We start from the raw sequence: 27368 nt of genomic DNA, 5'->3' as shown, positions 1-27368 counted from the left end.
GGTCTTCTTTTTTATCTCGATAGTATTCTTTTTTCGCGGCAGTTCGTTCAACCAGGTTTCATCTCTTGATGAAGGTACAACTGTGGCTTTGTTATGATCATTCACCATAGTCTTTGTTCGTATCTGATGGTGAAATTAAAATTACTTTAGGATGGATGTATTTACTTTTTTTTTCTTACCTGAAACTGAGTCGATAATATGAGCATCCGAATTAGCACGGAATGCATCGATCGTTATACAAAAACCAAGAAAAATAAATTGAGATCAAAAGAAAACATTCTTAATTCAATTACGACAAACAACTTAAAATGTATTTTAGATTCTTGATTGTGAATTCTATGTAATCATACACATAATTTATAGGTTTGCTTATGAAAGGGTGTTTGAATTGAAAATTGAAAACAACAAAACCCAGATGAAACAAATAAGGCATAAAAAAATTAAAGCTTTTTCAATGGCAAGTGGCTTTGCACTTGATAACACTGTATTATTTTAAACATTCAGAAGATCTATTTTGTTTTGCTCATTCAATTTTAAACAAAAGTTTGTATATTTCAAAATGAAGGCTATTGTTAAGAGCGTTATAAAAAAATGTTAGACTATTTGATCACACTAATCAAAAGTTTCTCCTGATGAAATCTTTTCACCCAAATCTCCGAACCTAATTTTTTTGTTAGGATGCAGAGGTGACCTCGGTCCTAAAGCACAAGTTTATTCATTTTTTTATTTATTTCGCCAAACATCATAGGCTACATATATATTACTAGCTGATCCCATACGAACTCCGTTTCGCTTTCAACTTGGCATATGTTATTAACAGTTTGTATGAACGTAAATTTTCATCTGAATCCGATGTATAATCACGTCAATATCGCAAAAATAGTGAACAGTCAATATGGACGACCCCTTTGACTTGCCCCTTAAAAAATTTGATAGCGCAAACTTTCTTCTCAATCCGATGAATAATAACGTTAATATCACAAAAATATTGAAAAGTTGATATGGACGACCCCTTTTGCCGACCCTTACACTGAATTCGATACCAGGAATCGATTGCTTATCATTCAAAACTCTCGTATACCAATTTTTACCTGAATCCCTTGTTTAATAACTTCAGTATAACAAAAATGGCGAACAGTGAATATGGACGCCCCCTTTGGCTGGCCCCTTACACAAAATTTGATACCAGCAATCAATTGCCCGTCTATAAAACCAACCGAGCACAAATTTTTATCTCAATCCGATGTACACTAACGTCAATATCACAAAGATATTGAAAAGTTAATATGGACGACCCCTTTTGCCGACCCCCAACCAAAAATTCAATGCCTGAAATCGATTTCCCATCTCTCAAAACATTCATGTGCAAATTTTCATCACGATCTGACGAAAAATGACGTAAAAAACGCGAAAACAAGATTGGTCTTGTATGGACGACCCCCTTTAGAAGGGGTCATCCGAAAATCTGAAAACATTTTTCATCATTCCTGGTCCTAATGAGCATCCATGCCAAATTTCAAACCTCCAGCTCTTAAGACGGCTGAGTCTATAGAGGACAAACAAACAAACAAACAAACAAACAAACAAACAAACAAACAAACCCACAGAAATTGCTTTTTATATATATAGATTAAACCTAGGAGTTACAATCTTAATATTAGGTGAAATACTAGCAGCACTTTTTAGCTGCTGTTTAGACATAGTAAAATCTTTGTTCTGGTAATTTTTATTATCATTCTTCGTTAAACAATTGATTGGACTATTTTTTCCATAATCAGTTCTAGCAGAGGTTAAAATAAACAGATTTCTGGTTCTCAACTGCCGACACGGACAATAAAAGTTTAACTGATTTAGTAGATAAGTAGACTGAACACGCTGATTAATTATGTCGTTTACAAAAGAGATTGCAGTAAATTCTCTTCTAACACTTAATGGTTCAATATTTATTAGTAAACAGCGTGATTCGTAGCTTGTTAATTGGCTCTGAGACCATCCTAGATTTCGTATAGCAAATAGAACAAATTGTTTTTGAATGGATTCTAAACGGTTTTTATGAGAAATTTGAAAACGGGACCACACAACGGCACAGTACTCAAGTATAGATCGGACATAAGCTGTGTACAATGTTTGTAGTGTATATGGGTCTCGAAAATTATAACTTAAACGTATTATTAAGCCGTGCAAGCATATACTATTTGATTTCTGAATTACTGAGTTATAGTGATCTACAAAGGTAAGTTTTGAGTCCAATATAATACCTAGATCTCTTATCTTGTTGGTTCTCTCCACAGGTTCATTTCCTAATGTAACAATTTCATATGACGGATATTTTTTCCTTGTAAAGACAATATTTGAACATTTTTTCACGTTTAGTTCAAGAAGACTTTCACTGCTCCATTCTTTCATTCCTCTCTCTCTTTTCCAACCTTTCTATTGACTACTAGGACGTGGCCTGTGCCGTTATTGATTTTCCTAAGAGAGAGCATCAGTTTTGTATATTGAGAATGAGCTACTAATCCCAAGTACCATTCTTTGACCTCTGAGCAAAATTGATGGCCTCGGTAAATCGCGGAAACGCAACCATTGCGATGTGAAATACGTTCCACTGAGCCACGCCAGCGATCATGATGTTCGAAATGTATAAATAATAATGACATAATTAAAGATATGTTTCCAAAACATGTGCAATTCAAAAAATTAGGTACCATAAAGAGAACAGAGATTTTTTTTAAAAAGCTTATAATGAAGCATCTCGGATTCAATGATTCAAGGTGGATGTGAGTAGTCAATCAAGCTAAGCTAGCTGGTTTGTTCGTTTTTTCAAATCAGATCATCAAGTCGAATTTACTCTAATTTCCTAAAACATGATAGGTACAATTTTATTTTAGTTTGAAGGATAAGCATTACAAAAACTTTATTTAAAATATGAAGTCAATACTAAGCTCAATTTATTTCTGCTCATTGTCTTCCAATTTTCTATTAGTCTTTACGTTTCAATTAGTAAAATGTTCTTGAATAGGTACTTTGAAAAATACATACATATCAAGAACAACTTTATTCGCAAAACACTACTCAAACACTATGGAAGAAGCTTTTCGCAAACATGTACTAAATGAAAATTTATTGAGCAACCCGGAATTTGCGCAAACAGTTTGCTCAAGTGGTGCTGTATAATGGTAAAGATACATTTTGTGTTAGGAATTTTCACTATGACAATCAATAAGAATTTTTACCTCAACTTTTAAATTGATCATTTTATTTTCTCGGTAACTTTTAAGAATAAAAATGAATCTATATATATAAAAAGCAATTTCTGTGGGTTTGTTTGTTTGTTTGTTTGTTTGTCTTCTAAAGACTCAGCCGTCTTAAGAGTTGGAGGTTTGAAATTTGGCATGGATGCTCATTAGGACCAGGAATGATGAAAAATGTTTTCAGATTTTCGGATGACCCCTTCTAAAGGGGGTCGTCCATACAAGACCAATCTTGTTTTCGCGTTTTTTACGTCATTTTTCGTCAGATCGTGATGAAAATTTGCACATGAATGTTTTGAGAGATGGGAAATCGATTTCAGGCATTGAATTTTTGGTTGGGGGTCGGCAAAAGGGGTCGTCCATATTAACTTTTCAATATCTTTGTGATATTGACGTTAGTGTACATCGGATTGAGATAAAAATTTGTGCTCGGTTGGTTTTATAGACGGGCAATTGATTGCTGGTATCAAATTTTGTGTAAGGGGCCAGCCAAAGGGGGCGTCCATATTCACTGTTCGCCATTTTTGTTATACTGAAGTTATTAAACAAGGGATTTAGGTAAAAATTGGTATACGAGAGTTTTGAATGAAAAGCAATCGATTCCTGGTATCGAATTCAGTGTAAGGGTCGGCAAAAGGGGTCGTCCATATCAACTTTTCAATATTTTTGTGATATTAACGTTATTATTCATCGGATTGAGAAGAAAATTTGTGCTATCAATTTTTTTAAGGGGCAAGTCAAAGGGGTCGTCCATATTGACTGTTCGCTATTTTTGCGATATTGACGTGATTATACATCGGATTCAGATGAAAATTTACGTTCATTCAAACTGTTAATAACATATGCCAAGTTGAAAGCGAAACGGAGTTCGTATGGCTAGTACCTTACAAATCGATTGCAGTTCTTGTTTATTTTTCGAAAAAATAACTTGAGAAAGCACTCAAGTCAAATATTAGCCCTGCAATACTTTACATTTTGAATTTCCGATAAAAATAACAATAATGCGTTCTAAGTTCTATCATTGAGATATTGTAATGTCACATAAAGTCTGTTTCATTTAATATTGGAACAAATTCTTTTGCTCATTGTGGCGCTCCTAGTGGACGGATTTGGAAACTTTTTTCACCCACGTGTCGGGAAATTCATTACCTTTCACCATGTATTTATGTCATAACACCAAACGATAGCATTTTGTAAACAACCGCCATGGAAGCCGAACGGAGAGATCAAATTGTGCACAGTTTTCTTGAAAATCCATTGTTGTCGGCATCGAAGCTAGCTAAACAGCTTAAAATGCCCAGAAATACCGTATGGCGTGTTATCAAGCAGTACAAGGAAACATTGACGACGGCTCGGAAGCCGCATTCGAAGCGTCGGAGTGGAACTGTCGACCGGAAACTGCGTGGGAAAGTCATCAAGGCCGTCAAGAGGAATCCCAATCTTTCAGACCGCGATTTGGCCAATAAGTTCCAGGCCGCCCACAGTACGGTGCGACGAATTCGTCTCCGGGAAGGAATAAGGTCATTCCGAGCCAGCAAACAGCCAAATCGGACGCTGAAGCAGAACAATGTGGCCAGAATCCGTGCTCGAAAGCTGTACGACCAAGTGCTGACCAAGTTCGACGGATGTATTCTGATGGACGATGAGACCTACGTGAAGGCGGACTTTGGGCAAATCCCTGGTCAAAAATTTTATTTGGCGACGGCTCGGGGGGATGTACCTGCAAAATTTGAGTTCGTGTTTGCGGATAAATTCGCCCGCAAGTACATGATTTGGCAGGGGATATGCAGTTGTGGACAGAAAACCAAAGTCTTTCTCACTGACAAGACAATGACATCAGAAGTCTACAAAAAAGAGTGCCTACAGAAACGGACTCTGCCGTTTATTCGTGCCCACGACCGTCCAGTAATGTTTTGGTCGGACTTCGCAAGCTGCCATTACAGCAAAACGGTTATGGAATGGTACGCAACGAACGGGGTCAGCGTAATACCGAAGGACCTCAACCCCCCAAACTGCCCCCAGTTCCAGCCGATAGAGAAATACTGGGTAATCACGAAGTGGAGGCTTAAGGCAAAGGAAAACCTTGTTAGGAACATGACTCAAATGAAGAACTGGTGGAATCAAATCGCCAAAACGGTGGACGAAAAGGGTGTGCGCCGCCTAATGTGCCGTAATACGGGAAAAGTACGAGAATTTCTTCGAAACAGCAATGAATAATTTTTTTAATTTTTTTTATGAAAGAGTAAAGAAAATGCTACATTTGTATGAAAAACAAATTATGAATTCGTTAATAAATGACTGAACTACACGCAATTGTTTGTGTTCCAATATTAAATTAAGCAGACTTTACACCTGTAACGCAGTGTAGCCCTTTCCTTCGGCATAAACTAGTCGGATCAGGAATGAAAATCGCGGGCTTTAGTTTACGGTTCGTGAAAACTCTCAATTGCTAATTTGAATGCACATACATCTCCCTGGAACGAAGTGGAAAGTTTTTTTTTATTCCTGAAACGAATTCTCGATTACGTACGGCAACCAGTGCAGTGTGTGGAGCCAAAAACAAACTTTGGTTCTATATAAGTCTACAAAAAGAAATATCAACAAATGGTAACATATTGAAAACCCTGGAAACTACTTACAAAAATTCATACGTTTGAAGACATATTTAGGCCATAAAGAATTATTTTTACAGTTTTTTCGAATAAAAATGATTCAATATTACCCAAAATTTAAACCATCAACCAGAGACAGGTCATATTACTTTTCAATTAACCGTGCAATAACCTGGCGAGAGTACTTCTCGAATATGATCCATTTACTGCAGCGAAACCCAATCAATCTTCATTCCGAGTAAGGGACAAAAAATTGGAAAGACCACTTTATCCCTCCATCTGTAAAGGAAAATACGCCAACCCTCGTCAAAAATCCATTGCGTCGTGTATGATTTTCCGAAGAAGGTACTTCTGGCCGTGATTTTGGACCCGTTTTCTGGAGATGATTTTTGACTCACGTATCAACTTGAAAACGACATTTGGCTAAAAACTCTAATTCGATGAACCCAACTCGCGACACGCCATCTGCTTCGTAATCGGGAAAGTAATCTATCAATTTGGATGGTGAAAGAGTCATCCAATCAATTATCTCAGTATGTTTTGAAAGATGTTGGGCCATGTGGGTGTAATCAAGTAGTTCAGTTTAAAATAACACAAATAAATTATCATAAGAATTTCGAAAATTTTAATAAATACACCAATTTTTACAATGTGTAGCAGAAATTCAATAGCAATCTTTAAAAGAGGGGATCTGAGCTTTTAAATTCAACACTCACGAATCGCAATTATCTTCTGCTTTCAGGATCATCTCCCTTCAAATGAAATCATTAAAGAAAAAATCGATTTAAACCGATAATTATTTAACTATCTCCTCTCGTGTTGCTAAGTGAAATCTAGATTGTATCGCCAGGGACAGGCTGAATTTCACGTTATCGGAAAAGCTTCGGTTGGCCAGAACGTCACCGACATCCGGCTGACGACGGACAGACGGATGAGGGCGGTGAATTTTCCCGACCATCGGAAAATAATAATCGAAACGGAAAACGATAAACCCCTCGATGTTCCGTTTGGTCGGTCTGTCGGATGGTTGGTTTGGGATCGAACGAGCTGTCCTGTCCCACGGCCGGCATCACAAAATCGGCACCGGCTAATGAATTCTGCAGGTGACAGTTTCCCAGTCACGGGAAAATTTCGTCATCGTGATACGCCGCCAGTGATTGGGAATTTCAAGGTGTTCCGGTTGTTGCCGAACAAGGTTGAGGGGATGGAGAGGAATAAAATACGCACCATCAGCAATGGTTCAGGATTGGAATTTTTGTTTGATATATTTTTCGCGATTTTGAGTTTGGGAGAGCTTGGTTAGCTGTCATGTTGGAAAGTATTTACTGCCGGCATTTTAACTTTGTTAAAGATAGCGCTCGTCAAGTTGGCCAAGCTGGTAAAAAGGTTCAAGTCTTGTGAATATTTAGCCATGTATATTAAATTCGAATATGAATCTCAGCAGGTATTTTTACGCGTTTGATCACCAATTTATTAAGAACAAAAATCTACACAAATAAGTACAAACAGGAACTGTCGACAAGAGCATAAGCGATGTGCATAGTGTTCAAGCCTTATAAGGTAACGATCATAAGATCAAATCTTGGTTATGGCATACTTAGCAACCTTCCTGTGGATTAGTAATTTGGCAATTTGAAGGTGGTGGCCACACTGTTTGGTAGGCAACCCTTGAAAACCCAAGAGGTAAAATAGAAAAATCTTTTTAAAACAACCTATAGGAGATGAATAACATGTAGACAACTTGAAAAAGGCTACACTCAAACTACACATATCCCATTTCCAAGAGGTATGTATTTTTCCTTGCAAAAAGTGTACAAACGTGCATTTTTTTCACGAGTTTATCATTTTATTTCTGAAATTAGAAAAGGCAATGAACAGCAGGCCGTGGCCCAGAGTCTAGCGTGTTTGACTTCCATAGGAGGATGAGCCATAGGACATGAGATCTAATCACTGTCTTAAATAACCTGGCATTCATAGTACAACGAAAGTTGGTAGAAATAGCGCTAGTGAAATGCTGCGCCAGGACGTAGATCGATAGCTTTCAGGTAGATTTGATACATGTAGTCCAAGTCTTTCACAGCGAGCAAATCCCTCACTAAATCGTTGGGTGACTATCCTCGGGTCCTGAGGTTGTCTTTAAAATTTGTTCTGGCGTCAAAATGGACCTCACACGACCAAACCATGTGCTTGACGTTATGGTAACCTTGATAGCAACTACACAAATTGCTGCCAGGAATATCAAAACGATAGAGTAACGCGTCCAAGAATAAATGATTGGACATGAGTCTGGAAACTATACGAATTATACAGTCAACCGCAGTCCGTGGCTTGGAGGATAGCTTCTAAACCAACGGTCATAAGATCGAATCCCGGTCATGGCATACAACCCGGAGTAAAATAAAGAAAAAAGAAAAAAAAAACATCAAGAAAACTCTAGAAACTAAGCAGATAAAACACTTGAAATACCTATCAAATCAGACAAAACTGTTCAGGGGAAGCTGATTCAAATTACAACAACATTATATTAAATTACGGAACAAATAAATAACATTTATTTTGATGAAACTATTTACAGCATGCTAAATTTTTATTCCTGACTAAAGTCTGTTTCACATAGAGTCTGGTCGGATAAAAAAATCATTTCTCCGCAAAGAAAAAACGTACAACAAAAGTAAAAATGTCATTTTGTAGGGTTTTTAAGAAAAAAAAAATACATAAAAATCATTCGTCAGCTTTTCGGATAAATTTTCGAACTTTTTTTGTTATACCACCCAACATTTTCTGCAAAGTACTGCTGGTAACCTCATTCGCCATCTTGTTCCACCACTTTTCCATTTGAGCGGATTTTTTCATGGATCTGCCACATTTCTTTAGTTTGCCCTTAACTATTGCCCAATATTTCTCAATGGGACGAATCTGGACAGTTTGGTGGATTGATACTTTTTTCAACAAAATCGATCTTGTTCTCCTTATACCACTTAACGACACCCTGGCTGTAGTGACAGCTTGCCAGGTCCGGCCAGAACTTCACCGGACCTTTGTGGGACCGAATGAATAGCAAAACCCTCTTCTGGAGACATTCTTCTTTGTAAACATTTCCATTCATTGTGTCCCCAGTGATGAAAATCTTATTCTTCTTCCCACAACTATAGATCCCTTGCCAAATCATCGACTCGCGAGCAAATTTATCTGCAAAACAAACTTCAATCTACACGCAACATTCCCTTTACGCTTCGCAAGGTAAAATTTGTTACCGGGTATTTGTCCAAAATCCATTTTTACGTAAGTTTCGTCGTCCATCAAAATGCATCCGTTGTACTTGATCAACACTTTCTCGTACAACTTCCTTGCCCTGGTTTTGGCAACCGGGTATTGTTTCAGCGTGGTGTTGAGGGGTGTTTGCTTGCATGATACGACCGCAAGCCTTCTCGCAAACAAATTCGTCGAGCTGTACTGTGGTTCGTCTTGAACTTTTTTCCCAAATTACGCAAAGGAGATTCCAGGATTATTGTGAACTGATAGAATCACCTTTGCTCGCAGCTTCCGGTCGTATGATCCACTTTTACGCCTGGTTTGTTTTGCTCGATCCACCGTAAGGGTCTCCCGGTAACGTTGCAGCACCGAATTTACAGTCGATTTTGGATATTTCGGGAATTCCGCGATCTTTGCCCTTGACCACGTTCGGTTTCTCTACATGAGTGTGCAGAATTTTCTCTCGCCTTTTGCGTTCCATCGTCGATAACTTTTGTTTGACTGACTTGATGAAATTTTCAGCACTAAGTAAACAAACCATCCGGATCAAAACACTGTCAATAGATTCGCGATGTGGCAACTAGGGGCGCTGCAGTAAATGAAAAGATGCGACCAGATTCTATGTGAAACAGACTTTACATTAGGTGTATTAAAAGATTTCAGATCTACCAATGGTTTAACATTTTTGGTTTAGGTTTGTTCCTTTTCTGTCCCGCTTTCCCCCAGTAAACATGAATCGGCAGAGAGGTAACTCAAATCGACAGAGGGATCGTATCGGTCTCTCTTGCGATTTTGAATTATCTAATCGGCAGAGAGGAACACACCATAAGCGTGCCTTGGGTGAGTGACACGAAATAATCTAAGACACGCCCTCCAGAGAAACACGAAAACAACCCGAATCGTGTTAGTATGTTTCTCTTCGAGACGCGTGTTTCCCTGCCTACGAAGTCGACTGCTACGATTGAAAGCACGCATATAAAAAACACGAAGATAAATACGACCACGCCGTACGAGAGTACGATTCAAACTGATTTCGCATGTACGCATTCGTATCGCGGCAGAACAAACCGAATGAGAATATTTGCGTTCTTGGAGTGTCGCCGAAATTAACCGTTTTATTCTAAGTTCGGTGGCTCAACTCTCAATTTTTTGCATGCTCTGTCGATTTTTGAGAAGACGCGCTTACTGGGCCCTAGTTCCCAGTAAGCGCGTCCTCTCAGAAATCGACAGAGCATGCAAAAAATTGAGAGTTGAGTCACCGAACTTAGAATAAAACGGTTAACTTCGGCGACACTCCAAGAACGCAAATATATTTTCATTCGGTTTGTCCTGCCGAGATACCTAGAGGCAACGAATTCGAATGCGTACATGCGAAATCAGTTTGAATCGTACACTCGTACGGTGTGGTCGCATTTTGTCCCCGTGTCTCGTGTGTGCTTTCAATCGTAGCTGTCGACTTCTCAGGCAGGCGAACACGCGTCTCGGAGGGAAACATACAAACACGATTCGGATTGTGTTCGTGTGTTTCTCTGAAGGGCGTGTCTTAGCTTAATTCGTGTCACTCACCCAAGACACGCGTATGGTGTGTTCCTCTCTAACGATGTGATGATGCAAAATCGCCAGAGAGATCGTTACGATCCCTCTGGCGATTCGAGTTACCTCTCTGCCGATTCAAATTTACCGGGTTGTTGTGCGGTTTTTCTTATCGATAATGAGAACCAGCTTTTATTGGCGAAGATTTTCCAAAATGGGAAACTACAACGTTCAAAAGTTTCCAAAACTGTGTGTGGTATTTTTAATGCATAGGGCCAGATATTTGTTTAAATGCGCATTTTTCGGATTTCGTTTACTTACGGTACCGTATTCTTGGGCTTAATGCCGATTAAGCAGAGCGATCTGGCTCTTTGTCGAAGGTTGTTGTTGTTGTTGCTGCTGCTGCAGCTGCTGTTGGTTCGGGTACGGGACCTTACATGATGACGATGATTTTTATTTTTTTTTTCGATTATAGTCGTTTTACCATCTTTATGGCATTCGCGACTTTAACAACGTTGCAGTTGGCGGATCGTTATGGAAAAACTTATCCGGTACAACTGTGTTCGATGTTTACTCTTGGGCTCGAACTCGCGGACATCGGCTCAGGAGACAACAGACTTGCCAACTGAGCTATATCACAAGCCCATGATGACGATGATGATTAAGGGACTCTTCAACGAATCAGGTGGCGAATATCGATGTGCCGGATTGTTTGGCGTTCCGGCTGACGGTAAACGTGTGTGGTAACGTACGTTTCCGCTTACGACGTGGCCTCGTCGGGCAAACTTTAAAGCCTCCCGTGGCTGGTGTAGCGAAGTTCCGGTTGCTTAGCAATCGTTAGAACGTTTTTGGTGCTGGCTCCCTATATGTATATTAAAAGGTTGGGCGTTATTTCCACAAGAATTAACACACACAGTTCACACCACACAGAATTCATTTGAAAATTTACCAATTTGATTGTCGTTTACGCACAACGGAATTATACACGCACAACACTAATTCCTAGCCAAATTAGTTTAGCTATAATGGGAAAAGGAACAATAATAATAACATTCAATTCTCAAGACACTTTTTTTTTTTTAAAACGAACACACACATATAGGATCTCAGTGAAACTTCATGTTTCTTTGAAGAGATCTAAGTTTTACTTAACTCTAAGGCGTACATCTTTCAAGGATATCATGGCTAGCATCTTACAAATGCTAAAACCACCAGACCACAGAAAGAGTACTATGTGTGCCGTGATCGGGATTCGATCTCATGGACACTGGCTTAAAAGACTGGAACGCTATCCTCTAGGCCACGACCGGCGGCTACGTGGGCTTTTACTTTAGGACGTTATTCGCGAATCAAATACAAAAATGGAACCCTCGCTATAGCCTAAGCCACGGTCTGGATCAAAGTGATGGAGCTTCGTTCCACGGATCCTCAGTTAGGTCGCAAGCAGGAAAATCTTTTGACTTTTAGAGGGGAAATCCGAAGACCTACGTATCCGGTCAACGAACTTTCGAACTTGAGTTCGTGTACTCAAGCTATGCTCACGACACAACATTGGGAATCTTCTTGTGTTCACAACAAGTCATCTCCCCCTTTCATTACCGAACCTATTCGGATGTCTGAAAATAATCGCAAGAGGTGACACCCGATCACTTGAGTCATGGAAGCGGATGTTGTATGCGAAAGCAGTATAAAGGCTTGCATGAAATCTTGTACCAACGATTGTATGGCATAATCAATATGACGGAAAACATGTCGATTGATCGTTTCATTAGAACGGCACATATGGATAAACAATAATAATAAATAATCAACGTGAACTTATCTAATAATATGTACAAGAATGTCTTATTTTCTTTTATTTATTATTTATTTTTATATACAGAAATGTAACCATATTACACGGTCATAAGATCGTATACCGGTTACGGCATATATAGTTCATTCTCTGTGGTTTGGTGGTTTAAGTAATTGTAGGATGCTAGCCATCATATCCTCGGAAGATTCACGCTTCTCCTGTATGTGTTTGAGTTCGTTTAAAAACAAACTCAATATGGCGCGGATCCATCAGTTGATGCTATCAGAAAACAGTTTTCACGTCTCGGTTGTCGAGTGGTTAGCGTGGTATGACGATAATCGCTGGTCCACTGATGGCATGGGTTCGATTCTCACTTTGGCACTGGGTGTTCAGCCTAAGTCGGCTAAGACGCAGTGTGTCTTTTTGAAAAGAAATTCGATGGTGAGGGAAAACTAACTTATGCATATTTTGCTTTTTTAATAGAACTCGGAACTGAGCAGCAAGGACGGTCAGGAAACCATAGAGGCAACTCAAAGTCCATTTTCGCTACTACCGATTTAATATGCAAAGGAAGTGTTTGTCTTTGTTCGTCTGAAAATTTTGAATTGGAAATAAAAAATGTATCGTTTATTTGATATAATAAAATATCCTGCTAAACCGACGCATTTTTTATTTAATAGGTTCGAGAAAACAAAACTCCCTATTTTATCATTGTAATGAAATCGCATGTAACAGAACAAATATCTATTCACATTCGATCTACGTTGTTTTCACACATAACTCATATGAAAATGTCGCCTGCTGCGTGAGCTCTGTAATTCTCGTAGGTTTTACGTAATTTTAATGGAGACCAAAATTCATGTACATTTTTACGTACCGTTCATGTGAAAAATTTTTTGAGTGTACTCTGAACATCTCATTTTGATCTAGCAAAATCCAGAAGAAAACAGTAAAAATGTAGTGAAGTTTATTGATTTTTTATTACAATATCATCTTGCTAACAGAAGAGTACTCCTAAGAATTAGGCAGAAGTGCCGATTAGATGTGTATGAAATCCAATTCATTCCGAAAGCAGTATAACCATAAGGAAAATGACATCGAATCCGATTCCATTTGATTTGAAAGATCTGACCGGCAAGTATTGTACATTTAATGCTAGATCTAGTCTATAGACTCATAAGGGCTAAGTGGGGTAATTATGACCAAGAAGTAATTCCGAACAAACGCCGTAAGCGCCCGTTAGGGTCATAGTAAGCTCTCAAAACTATCATATGTAATAGTCTATCAATCTTTTAAAAAGCAACAGTAACAACTTACTATAATAATTTGGTAGTTATAAGAAAACTCTCATTCGTACCTGAAATTTATACCCTTTACCCAATTAAGCTGAAGTTAGAAGCTATAAGTAATACTTGCACATAAGGTTTATTCTTCAAAAAAAAATTAAGATCATGATCACAAAAAAGAAAAAAAGTTGTGTTAACACCGTACTTTTCAATCAATAATCCGTCAAAATTGTTGAAGTCACAATAGATAAATTTTGAAGAGAGGATTCGAAAGTTCACGTAATTTGGCACATTTTCGCATTTTTAGATTCTCAAAATTCGAAACACAGAATTTTTGACGAATTTTCAAAGGTAGCTGTTTGTCGAACTTTTTGTCAATTAGGAATTCCTCAGATTTTCTTGCAGTAAAATTCAACTTTGCACTGGATTTTGAGTATTTTACTCCGCAATAAATTTATATTCATCAGAAAGGCAATTTCATACCAATTCTAATGGTGTAATCAAATAAGCGCTACGCTTGCGGGCATTCTACCCCAATTTTGATATGATTGATTTTAGTTAAAATTGGTGGAAATTTAGTAAATAAAAACAAAGTATTCATAGTCTTCCGAAAGTGCATACAAGTTGAAAAACGCTAAGTGTCATCAGTTTGCGCAGGCTTGTTTACCATAAAACATTATATGTCAACTATGAAAAATAACGAGTTTCACGCAGATTCCATTAATTCTTCTGTTTCTTAGAATAAAAGGCCTTTTTGTGGCCTTTTCACCTGATAATGATGAAAAAGTTTGTTTTCTACAATAAACATGAAGAAAAACATCATTCGAAGCCATTGGCTAATGTATTTTTGAGAAAGAATGGCATGGGTCTTCTTACCCCGTTGGTGCGTCTTGTACAGTTTTACCCCTACCTAATTTTTTTTAGAATTTCGATACCCACGAGTGAGCGAAAACGGACAAAAACGCAAGCGTCCGCATATATTTTCTGGATTTTATTTTAGTTTTATATTTATCATATTTTTGTTGAGTATTGCATGTATGTAATAACACAATTAAAAATGGTATGAAATTGCCTTTCTGGTGAATATAAATTTATTGAGGAAATCTTGCGTTAACATACTCAAAATCCATTGCACATTTGTATTTTAGTGAAAGAAAATCTGAGAAAATTGCAAATTGACAAAACATTTTGTTTTTCGTATATTGACAATCTGAAAACGCAGAAATGTGCCAAATTACGTCTGCTTTCCAATCCTACTTTCAAAATTAATCTGACTTCAACAATTTTGACAGTTAATTGATTGGAAAGTATCGTTTTACATCATTTTTTTAACATTATTTGAAGTTATGATCCTCATAAATTAAAAAAAATTCCTATGTGCAACCTACAGCTTCTAACCCCAGCTTTTTTCGTGTTTTTTTTTTCTTAGTAGTTGAATACTGTAAATTGAAGTGTTGTAGATGAATTGTGTCTGATAAATATAATTGAGTTACATTACGAAGTTTTTAAAACTATACATTTCGTAAAAAAAAATAATTTCAAGAATTCATTGAGGGTTCCCGAAGAAATTGCTCTATTTCTATGCACCCTAATGAAGTTACTAGCCGCCAAACTTCCAATTCTGTCATATTGACACTCAAGAGCGGATTAGGGTTAAACTATGTGGCTAAATCCAAAACCAATGGGAAAAACTAGGATTGGATGACTTTTCGGACAAATAAATTGTTAAACTATAATATTTAGTCTTATTTAATGACTTACAAACTACCATGAACGATTTATAAACAAATGACCCTTATGAAATTGAAATGATGAGTGTGACCGTTGGGAACCATTTGCCATATTTGGCCTGTCAAAGGAGAGAAACAAACATAATCCATCGTTCTATTAAAACATAGAAAAGCTCGAATTAATCCTATGATTTTTTCTTTTCCAAAATCAACCATAGTGATGATTCGACGAGCTGAAATCATCACTGCTGCTAATGTCATCTTCATCGCCACTGTTGCTGTCGTCCTCGTCGTGGGAATCCTCGAAGCTGTGCTGCGCTTTGGAGCTGTTCAGCTTGTTTTGGAACTGATGGATGCTAAAATTCTCCACCGGAACTGCCTGATGTGGCACTGCGGCATGAGCTGCGGCCTCGGCAGCATTTTTCTGAGCTTCTTGAGCCGAAACGGCTGCCTTCTGCGTAGCTTCTTGAGTCGCTTCGAAATCAACCCGAGCTGCTTCGAACTGTTCTCTGATGCTTTCGACGCGTGCTTTCGCAGCTCCGACCATCTTGCTCTGCAAAGCTAGCTCGGAGGCAGCTTCCGTTGCGGCATGCTGAGCTTGTTCGGAGGCTGTCTGATAAAAATAATCAAAATGAGATAATTCAATTTAAGCCATAAAATATTTAACCATACCTGTGCATTATTCAGTGCTGCCGTCAAAACCTGAACATGACTCAGTGCCTGTTGTGCTGCGAATTGAGCTGCCTTTGCGGATTTCTTAGCTTGATGCAGTTGCTGAATTTCGTTCTCAAGTGCCTGATGCGCATCCAAACTTTGCTGTTCCAATCCTTCCATTAGGACTTGTTTACCCGCCAAAGCTGCTGAAGCCGTTGCGGCAGCCTGGGCTGCAGCTTGAGCCAAAGTGCTTTGCGCAACATATGCTGCTTGTTTAGCTGCAGCCACCTGATTGGCTACGGCTGTGTTGGCTTGGTCGGCTGATCCCTGAGCAATCGAACGCAATCCACTTCCCGAACTGTAACCAGATTTGGTCTGGTGCCCAGAGCTGGAAACCGATGAGTCGAAATCAAAATCCGTTTTACGTTCGAAGTACGATGATCGTTTTGCGTAGATGGTGTCTGGAACGGTTCGAATGTTAAACGGAGATTTAAAAAAACAAGAAATATTCATTCATGCTAGATCATACCTACGCAAATCAGAACCATAGCTAATTTGATTACGTCAGTTTGGAAGTATACGGCCATGTTAATATGTTTTTTGGAAGCTGAAATGTAATAAAACAGTTGTTTAGAGTTCAAATAGAAGAAAAATTTGAAAAAAATGAGTTTTAAGTGATAGTATTCGCTAAGGAGGTCCGAAACTGTTTTTTGTACTAGTGCTGAATATAACGTCAGCTTAAGGGGGGGGTAGGGTCTAACGGGTATAAAAAAACACCATTTTCCCAATTTTTTTTTAGAGCTATCGTTCAAACAAATGTATTAATTTTTTTTGCATTATACAAAGCATTGTTAAAAGAACATTTAGTAATTTTTTCGTAGAAAAATATTGAAAAATGAGCCGGTGACGGAGCACTTTCGAGGATGCCTTTTAGAAAACAGGATTTGCGGTGGACACTGTATCTCAGCACAGAATCATCTGAAGTCAAAAAATCAGAGCAAAATATTTTTAATAGATGTTTTTCTGGACCCCAACGTTTTTATTTAGCATAAAAATATTTTTATGAAATTTTTGTGGCTGTTTGAAGTAAAAACTACGATTTTTCACTTAAAAATCCACCATTTTTCACCTATAAAATCTCCCCAAAGTAAAAAAAAAACAAAAAAGAAAAACGTTGGGGTCTGGTATTTTATATGTAGAAAATATGTTCCAAATTTGAAAAGAATCGGATAAGTAGTTTACAAATGACGATGTTCACGGACTTTAAAAATGTGCTTTCGAGAAAAACGCGTTTGAAGTTTCTGCTCTTGCTTTCTTGCAGTATTAGATAGGAGGAGATAAATGCCTATAATTTCTACAGTTTTGCTTCAATTGACTTGAAGATTTGACACAACATTCTTGAAATGTTTTACAATAAGAAAATAAAAAAAATAAAAAAATCAATTTTTTGAAAGTGTTAGACCCTACCCCCCCCCCCCTTAAAGATATTTGAATTATATTGTAATAATTTTTTAGTGCAGAATATGCTTAAACAACTGACAGTTGATGAACGTGTCTTTAATATATTTCCTTAATTTTATGGAAGCAACGGACTTGCCAACTGAGCTATATCACATTCACAATCCCCACATGATTCTCAAAAAATACAACTAGTTAAACATATCATGTTTAACTAGTTGTATGTAGGTCAGACTAATTTTTCTTATAGTAAAAACAAAAGCTTACGTTTCATCTATCTTTCTGTACATGGTTTTCTGAATAAAACATTTTGAATTGATTGAAAATACCGTCAAACGGGCCATCATGCAACAGAGGCGGAAAGATTCAACATTTGTTTACCATAGCACTTATTCGATTTTAAATATCATAAAGTGATAAAAAAAATGATGATGACATAGTTTCTCACATTTTTAGCTGGATTTTTTAATCTTTTGGTCCTTTTAGAAAATTCAAAATATCGAGCATCAGATGTACAAATTTTCCTATTTTTCGAAACCGTAAAATATTTTTACTCAGAATGAAGGATGATTAGCTTTATGATATCACCAACATATAATTGAAGCATTATAAAATAAAAAAAAAAATCTACAAAAAAAATGAATCTCAGAAACTATCTTTATGGAAGAAATACTGAAACCTGAATGTGAAGATCAATTTTAATGTGAAATCAGCCACTGAATTCTAAAATGAAAATAAAAAAAAATCAGAAGAGAAATTTTCAAGGTTATGCTGCAATGATATCATGTCTCAAAGAGAGAAGAGTGCTTGTTTATCAGCGTATGACGTTTGCCAATTTTTTTGGTTTTTTTTGGTTTTGCAAATGAAATTTCAATAAATTAAGCTTACTGGAGAATTCTCTGGCTACAACTTTGCCAAAGACGGCAAAGCGGTAACGAGAAAGTATAACTTCCCAAACAGAACATTCTTCTTCATGAAGAGAAACTAGGAACACTGACAGATTTTCCGACCAATTTTGAGAATTATTATTTCAACAAAACAGATACTGATTTAAGAGCGTTGATATATTCTAGTCTAATGATCTTCATTAGACTCCCAAACAAATGAAATGATTTTGCAAAAATTAAACTAAATTGGGTGGAGTTGTACTTTTAACATGATCAAATCACACTTTGAATAAAGTTTGGGCATTTACAATCAGGCAGCTAATCGAGCTCGAACAAAATTCATGCCTTCAATACTGATGTTATGAAATTGCTTGGTAAATCTTTGTACCTGAAAATAATCACATTTTCGTTGGTGGTGGAAAGAGTTAGAGAAAAATGAGGTATCAAAGAACGAAAGAACATAAGCCGTAAATATCATGAATTTAACGAAAAAGATACAACGGCTCACCGGCAGGACTTGAACCTGCAATCTCCGCGGATTTGTTCGATTGCAACATACAACACCATTTGAAATGCTCAAAGTTTATTCAAAATGTTATTTGTACATACAAATAATTGAAATGTGAAAAAAGGCAGTTTTACTAGATTTTAGCTTTATTTTGTTTTCAAAACCATGGCATCTGATAACTATTTATTTTTGGTAACTCTATTTTTGCAAATGATAGAGAATCTAATGAAGAACATTTCTTCAGAATGTTTCAATGCTTTTAAATAAATAACATTCATGTTAAAATAATACTTTTGAAAATTGGACGGAGAATCTGTCAGTGTTGTTAGTTTCTGTTCAAGAAAAAAATAATACTCCGAGGCGTTATAACGTTTTCAACCTTCTTCTTCCGCTTGTCGTCTTGGACAAATTTGTAGCCAGAAAATTTCCAGTAAGCATCATTTATTGAAATTTGATTTGGATTGCGTGAAAACAAAATATTTAAGAAAAACAAAAAAAAACATGCTTCGTACAAATTTTCGCGTTTTTTCATGCCAAATTTCAAATTAAAACTCGGGTATCTAATTCTCATTTTAAAAATCTGCCAAAACTTTGTCTTTCGTTTTGAACAAAAACGAAGGAAATATAGAATATATTTTAGACTACGACGCAAATAGTTGCAAAACGACACACCTAAGTCCCAACATCTCGAACTACATAACATCATTTTCAAATTTATGGCTTTCATATTGGTGAAGAATAAATTTGATATCGATCATCTAACATTTGTCTTAATTAAGGCTCTATGAATATGAATCATTAAAAGCAATCAGCTTGTTAAGAAAAATGTGAGAAATGAAAATCCAGATTTTTTAACGAGCAAAATGTCTCAAAATCTGATTTACACTGAAGGCTCAATACAACCTTTCTTGTAGTCAGATATTGATATGTGATCTTCTAGTGAGCCAATGATCGATTTCAGTCTAAACCGCGCAAGATTTATCATGTTTTATTCTTCCAAAACTAATATTAGAAATTTGTACATAAGGCCTTAAGATGAAGCATCCCATTGGTTGAAAAACCTTGAAAAAAAAAAAACATAACTTTGAGCCTTTTGGCGTGGGGGAGTGTGGTGGGCCGCTACAAAAAAAAAAAAACTTCTACAGTTTTCAACCAATTATATTAAACAACCTCTTTTATTCTTCGATTTTAAGCGAAATTCAATGTCCAAAGAATGTGTAAATAAATATTTACATAATTTATACAATTTACAACCATCAAACGCCTTATTCACAAAACTAGAGACCTTGACAGCTGGTTGAAGCTTGAGCTTGAAATTCAATATCTTAGCCCCTACTACATAAAGGATATTTATGAAGATATACTTTCTTTGAGTCAAAATGCCTTGATAATCGATTGGACATACATAGTTTTGTAGGTCACATGAGCTTAAGAACGAATATATAGTGGCTTTTTAACCCCTTATTTCCCTATATTTTGTGAGTTATCCAGAAAAACACTGATTTGTACTAGAAAATTTCCAAAAAAATATACTTATCGTGTGTTGTTTTTTTTTTTTTTAAAATGAAATAAAGCTATTTGAGCTACCTCATGCTTCGAAAGATGGAGTTAGCTGATTTACTCTCAATTCCCCTTTATTTTTCAATGAACCATGAAAACAGTATTTTCGGACTTGAAAATTTTGAATCAAACGAGGCCTATTTTGTATGATTTTTTTTTCTCGAAAAAACTAATGAAGGCTATTTCAACCACAGCAAGTATTGGAAACTCGAGTTATGGTTTTTTTACCCTCAATTTTCCAACATTTTCAACTAGTTCAGAAAAAGCTTAATCGGATTGGATTTTTTTAATCAAATGAGACTTATCTTATTTAGGTTTTTTTCAAGAAATAGAATGAAGGCAATTTGAGTCATTGCACGCATTGGAAAATGGAGTTATGGCTGAATTATTTGAAAAATCTTGGGGAACTGAGGGTAAAATAGCCATAGCTTCATTTTCCAATTGGTGCACTGGCTCAAACAACCTTTATTCGATTCTTTGGGAAAAAAACCACTCAAGATAAGTCTCATTTGGTTTTGAACTTTTAAGTCCAAACATGTTGTATCTGAATAAACTGAAACATTTAGGGGAATTGAGGGTAAAAACAGATCATTTTGGATGCGTGCAATGGCTTAAATAGCCTTCATTCGTTTTCTAAAAAAAAACACACACTAAATAGCTCGCATTTGTTCCAAAATCCTCCAGCCTGAAAAAGCTTTATCTAAACTGTATTTAAAATGATGTGAAATTGGGTGTAAACCGGCCATTAGTTAAGTTTCCGATGAGTGCGGTGGCTCAAAAAGCCTTCATTGGATTTCTCGGAAAAAAAACTCTCAATGTAAGTCTCGTTGATTCAAAACTTTCAAGTCCGAAAGTGCGTTTTTCTGAATTCTTAGGCGTCGTACACAAATTACGCAACGCAAAAAATCTAGAATTTAGACCCCCTCTCCCCCCTATGTAACAATTAGTAACGTTTGATATGACTCCCTTCTACAGTTACGTAACGCTTAAGTACCCCTCCCCCCCAACCATATTCAATTTTGAAATTAAAAGTAAAAGTACACAAAAATTTATTTGATTTGAATTACACTGCACATAAACACTGAATGAGCTGCAGTAAAGCCATAACTCCATTTTCCGATGCGTGCGGTGACTCAAATAGCCTTCATACGGTTTTATGGAAAAAAAAAATCCCACAATGAGGTCTAATTTGGTTAAAAACTTCATGTTCAAAGTTACTTTTTTCGTTATAAATCGAAAAATATAGAGGAATCGAGGGTGAACCAGCCATAACTCAATTTTCCGAAACGTGCGGTGTCTCAAACATTCTTCATTTAATTCCTCTGCAAAAATCACACAATATTGGTCTGTTTTTGTTCAAAATTTTGTAGTTCAAACCAGTGTTTTTCGAGATTGCTTACAAAATGTTACCGTTCGTAAGCTCGTGCGGTGTCTGAAACTATGTCCAATCGTATTTTTAGACATTTCATTATTCTATTGAATTAATAATTGAATTAATATTCAATTGATTTGCGGTTTATACACTATTTCTCCATTGGACAATGGCAGATCATTCTTGAGCATCTGTGGAGTTTTTTAACGATCTGATGCATTTATGTTTGAGTATGCTTTCAATTAGTCCCTGATTGTCCTGGATTTTTTCATAACCAAAAATTTTTTTTTGTTTCGTCGTAATATTTTATAAATTTTTGTTCAAAAAGCGAACCAAATTTTTCAGTGTTTCGTTTCGGCTTCAGTTAATTCCACAAAACAGCGTTAGCTCTGAAAGATTTTCAAAATTTTTCAGCTCCCTGATAGCTACCAATGCACAATGGTCCAGAAAGGGTATTTCGCGAGGCAAAATTAATAATACAAAAACTTTAAGACTTAGACATACGGTGTCTTGAGCAAAGTTGCTAATCAAATAATGCTTTTAAAATACAGTATCATTTGTAAAAACGTGTCATTTATCCATGGTTTTGACACAAAGTTTATTAATTCAAAAGATAGGGTAAAATTGTCTTCTATAAAGTTACAGCCAACTTTACCTAAGGCATCGAATGCATGTGACGATAAGGAAGCGCGCTATGATATTTGAATGTTGCAATGTTATCATTTTTTTTTACCCAAAGACAACTTGAACCCAACAAAAACACTGATTTAATTTAGTTCTCATCCATCCCTGAAATTTATACCCATTAGGGTTCCTGAGGTGTCATTTTGACACCCATGACTAAAACCGCTATATCTCTCTTGTTTCAAAATTTAAAATTTGGAAAACTCGTAATGTAACTCAAATAAGTTATTCAAACTATATTCAGCAACAACACAACGAAAAGACTGTAGATCAGCTACGGAATTCTAAAAAATCACCACACAGTGTCTAAGAAAGCTGAACTTAGAAGCTCTACGTTGCAAACTAGAATACCTATATATTTTTTAAAAATGTTTTTCAACATCATGACCACAAAAAATGTATAAATGCGGTGTAAAAACTATACTTTTCAATCAATAAACCATCAAAATTGTTAAGATCACATTGAAAAGTTGATGTAATTTAACACGTTTTCGCGTCTTCAGTTTGTCAAAATACGAAACACCAAATTTATGGCGAACTTTCAAAAATAGCTTTTTTTGAACTTCCTGTCAATTTGAAATTTCTCAGACTTTTTAACACTTAAATTCTTCTTTGCACATTTCCGTAAGATACCCGCAAAAAGTTCAATTTCATACTGATTCTGGAAAAGAAGTTACATAAGCGCTGCAATATTTAAAAAAAAATGTAGAATAAAAATGTGAAAAACTTCCTGAATATTCACAACTCAGCGCAAACTACCTCTAGCAGCTGCTTGTTCGTTTCCAAAAGTGGGTGAGACTTGGCGGCAAAAGTAACCAAATTATAGGGTGTGTCGTGCCAATTGAGTATTTTGACATAACTCGTTGCCTACAATTATTTATGTCTGCGCAAAATACGCTGAACCTACCTTAATTTGTCTAATGTACGCACAGTAGTCCAAAACTCAAAAAGCTGGCATAAAGTTGAAGCGGTCAAAATAATACATCCATATATTTCACCGCGTTACGGCAATTTCAGGCTATACGAAACAATAAATATGATAGTCATAAGTTTACTTGTTAAAGCGTTTTCAAGCAAATGCTAGGAAAAGTTTGAATTATGTCGAATAATTTCTCAAAGATTTGTTCACACTGAACTATTAAAATATAAATAAAAATCACAAATGTATTTTGCTTTGCAATAATTTAAATTTTTTTTTTGCTAGGCGCTTTTTACACTTAATTGAACACAAATTGATATTTTTGAGATGAAGTTGAAATTATATATATAGAATTTATTCACAAAATTCGATAAAATTTTAAATTTTTTAAACTTCAAATAGAGATAAAAAAAATCCCCACGTAACTCTACTCTGGTTTTATGTTGGATAGATTCACACATTTCTGGACCACAAGATGTTGCAAATTGGGCTGCTTTTTTGCCATTTTTGGAGAAAGATTTCGAATAGTTGAATCACTTTTTACTTTCCAAATAGCAATATCAATATAAATTTGTAGCCCGGTTATTTTTCATCAGGAATAACCCCCAAATCATGATTCCAAAATATTTATAAATATTCTCAATTTGTTATTAAATTCTAATCAATCATGAAATTTCAAAATTGACTTAAAAAAAAATTCGAATAATGAAAAAATGCTGAAGTGTTGAGCACCAGATCATGAATTTATGTCAATCTCATTTGATTGAATTTTATTTGAGTATAGCTGTTTGATCAATAACATTTTGCAGCAAGCTGTAAGAATATTTTGATACTGGGAACCACTTACTGACCATTTAAAATTTTTAAGTTCTAACGGTAAAATCTGACTTTTTTTCAACAGGTAAATAATAAAATTATAAATTATTTTCAGTGAAATTTTGATTACTGAACAATTAAAAAAAGTTTCAGAGATAAAAAATGTTGCAAACATATTTTTTGTCTATTTATTTATTTTCAAAATTTATTTGGTATGACTTAGACAATTTTTAAGGTTCATTGATTGAAAAGTACGAGTTTCAAACAATTCTTCTCCATTTTTTACGGTCAGGATCTAAAACTTTCAAAACATTATTTACTTGTGCCTAATATAGCTTCTTACATCAGCTTTCTTGAATATTAAGTGATTTTTTTCAAAATTTTTTAGCTAATCTTAAATCTTTTTACGAAATTTTTTTTCAGACTTTTTTTCTCAGACTTTGATAACAGAAAATTGAAGTGTTGTAGCTGAATATTGTCTGAGAAACATACTTGAGTTTCTTTACGAGATTTTCAAAAGTATATATTTGTAAAAACCAGTAGAGAAACAAGAGAGATATAGCAATTTTAAGCGAGGAGTGTCATATTGACACTCAAGATCTGATGAGGGAGTTTTTCGTCTGAGCTTTAAGGGTGCGTGCATGAAAAAAATAATGATGCAATATTAAAGATTTTTAGAATGCATTGAGCGTCCCAGAAGAAATTGTTTCATTTGACTGCACCCGAATAAAGTTACAAGCTGCCAAACTTCGTATATTGTCGTTTTGACACTCAAGAGCTGATTAGGATGAATGAATGACAACGAATGTCATTCAATTTGTTTTCTCATCATATTGGCACTAATAAACTGATATAATTCTCCCTGCACATATAATTTTCTTCTCCGATAACCTATACGACGAAAATTCTTTGTGTTCATCGTGCACTACTTCCAAAATATGCGTTTCATTTCAGCACCGATGCACCTTTGTAGATCAATAAAACTTTCTATTGTCAGTCCCATTATTTCTGTTGTACTATTAAATAAATTTAAACATATGAAGCTGCAAATACAGCAAAACACTCCAAGTTCTCAATTACTTATCACCAGTTATTTCTGACCCATTCCATCATCTTCTTGTTCTGGATTCTGAAGGAAATATAGCAATTTTAAAAAGGATAAATATCTTCTATCCATCTTCAATGCACTTCAAGTATTCGTTTTTACATCGTTTATCAAAATAAAGCCCCAATTATAACACATGGAAACATATATTTTCTAGCTGATGGATACTTCTCCAGACATGTTTTCATCCACTGATCCATAAATGGAAGACGATTTCACATATCAGTGTGTCGTGAATTTCTTTTTTAATCACTTTTTTTTAACCAGAATGATGCAAAATCATCATTTTGCCTTGTAGATTACTTTTTTTGTACTACTTTGCACCCGAGAATGTTCTCAGTAGCCTTGATATTAAGTCCATATTATTTAATTGAACATCACAATTGAACCTACATCAAACATATGAACTCCTTGGTGCAGATTGTATATCACAGAACACTTTTTCAAAACACTCGCGATCCACTTTTCTGGTAGTAAAATCGTTGCACCGATCGAGCGACCCACAAACGACCCGAAGAAGCGCGAAAAATGCAAATGACTACCACCTGGGCCTGGCAGTGAATTATATATAGTTTTACGAGACACAGTGATTGATTTTCGTTTGGGCTTCACTTAAACTCAATTCGGTGCTTATGCGGGATGGCTTATGCTCTTTTGTTGCACCAATTGCGGGGGCAAATGGACGCGCATTGCCGTTGCCCCCCGAAGAAACCTCTCGACTCGAGACATCTCGTTTTGTCCATGCATCACACCTTTCATGGCATCTTCCAATTGTTTGCTCTAGCGATCGGGTCAAGATAACTGGGGAACCGAGTTTTTGTTTTTCTAACATTTAACGAAAGTATTTTTGAGATGGGTACTTGTGATAAATAATCCATTTATTCACGCCTTTTCAACATTTCATTACCAATTGAGAGTAGGTTTAGTTTGATTAGTTATGTTAGTGCATAACTTTTAACTCTTTTTATAATTTGAGGTAGCAATTTTATTTTCAAACCTACAGATGTAGGTGAACATTATACACAAACTCAAATTTTATTCTTAAAATAATTAAGGTCGTTATGAGCAACTTCCTAGTTTTACATTTTTTTTTGAGTTGTGTAATACAGTGAGCGGAATAAAAATAGTACCACTATGTGTTCTGCTTGTTAAAATATGAATAGTTGCAAATCACCAAAATTTTCTTGTACGGTTTGTTTTTGATTGTTTAACGGGTAAATAAAGCATAACTTTACTTTTTTTGGACGTGGCAATTGGCGATGAGGACCAAAAATATGAAAAAGGGTGCGAAATGAGAATAGTACCACTTGTGTTTTTCAACAAAAACAATATTATTTCTAAACAATTACTGTGTAAAAGTGAATGAGTGCATTTTAAAGAGTTTTCTATAAATTTAAAAGTTTTCAAAGGTATTAAAAGGGGAATTAAAGATATGCTCTTCAAGAACTAAGGAATTTGATATTTGAGCTATAATACTTTATCAAACTGCTTGGTTTCCTGCGCAGATATTGCATCTGACCATCACCTCGTCCTTGGCGAGATACGACTGAGAGTTGCGCGTGTCCAACGGCGTGAGGAGAAAGTCGGGTGTCGATACGACGTCCGCCGGTTGGAGAATCCAGAGGAGAAAAGGGCATACATTGAACAGCTAGAATCCCGAGCCTCGCAGCTGCCGACAGACGGAACAGTCGAAGAACAGTGGTGTGGAATCAAGAATGCCTTTAACACGACGAGCCATGGTACTCTCGGTAAAGTTTGTGGAAGAAGAAGTGAATGGATGTCGGATGAAACTTGGAGGATGGTCGATGATCGGAGAAAGGCGAAAGTCGGAATTGAGCAGGCATGCACCGGGTCAGCCAAAGCAGCCGCCCGCTTACGATATGCGGAGCTGGAAAAGGCAGTTAAACGAGCTTGTAGACGAAACAAGAGATCCTGGACAAACTCCC

General features: G+C 36.1%; 1 protein-coding gene across 1 annotated transcript; it reads right to left on the bottom strand.

The window, feature by feature from the left end:
* Positions 1-15667: 15667 nt before the first annotated feature.
* Positions 15668-25945, bottom strand: LOC129753301 (uncharacterized). The gene is made up of 4 exons (XM_055749103.1): positions 25816-25945; positions 16643-16720; positions 16132-16574; positions 15668-16072 (listed from the first exon to the last, which is right to left on the bottom strand). The coding sequence occupies exons 2-4, from the start codon at positions 16698-16700 to the stop codon at positions 15668-15670; spliced, it is 906 nt and encodes a 301-aa protein (XP_055605078.1). The 5' UTR covers positions 16701-16720; positions 25816-25945.
* Between the last annotated feature and the right edge of the window lie 1423 nt (positions 25946-27368).

Source organism: Uranotaenia lowii, chromosome 3, assembly GCF_029784155.1.
Source record: "Uranotaenia lowii strain MFRU-FL chromosome 3, ASM2978415v1, whole genome shotgun sequence".
NCBI lineage: Eukaryota > Metazoa > Arthropoda > Insecta > Diptera > Culicidae > Uranotaenia > Uranotaenia lowii.
The sequence above is the reverse complement of the archived record's forward strand: the minus strand, read 5'-3'. Positions and strand labels throughout refer to the sequence as shown.

Excerpts from the sequence above, each read along its gene's own strand:
- LOC129753301 (XM_055749103.1), bottom strand. The coding sequence starts at position 16,700 with ATGGCCGTATACTTCCAAACTGACGTAATCAAATTAGCTATGGTTCTG. Across the intron at positions 16,575-16,642 it reads TATGGTTCTGATTTGCGTAG|ACACCATCTACGCAAAACGA; the intron begins GTATGATCTAGC and ends GAACCGTTCCAG. Across the intron at positions 16,073-16,131 it reads CAGCACTGAATAATGCACAG|ACAGCCTCCGAACAAGCTCA; the intron begins GTATGGTTAAAT and ends TATTTTTATCAG.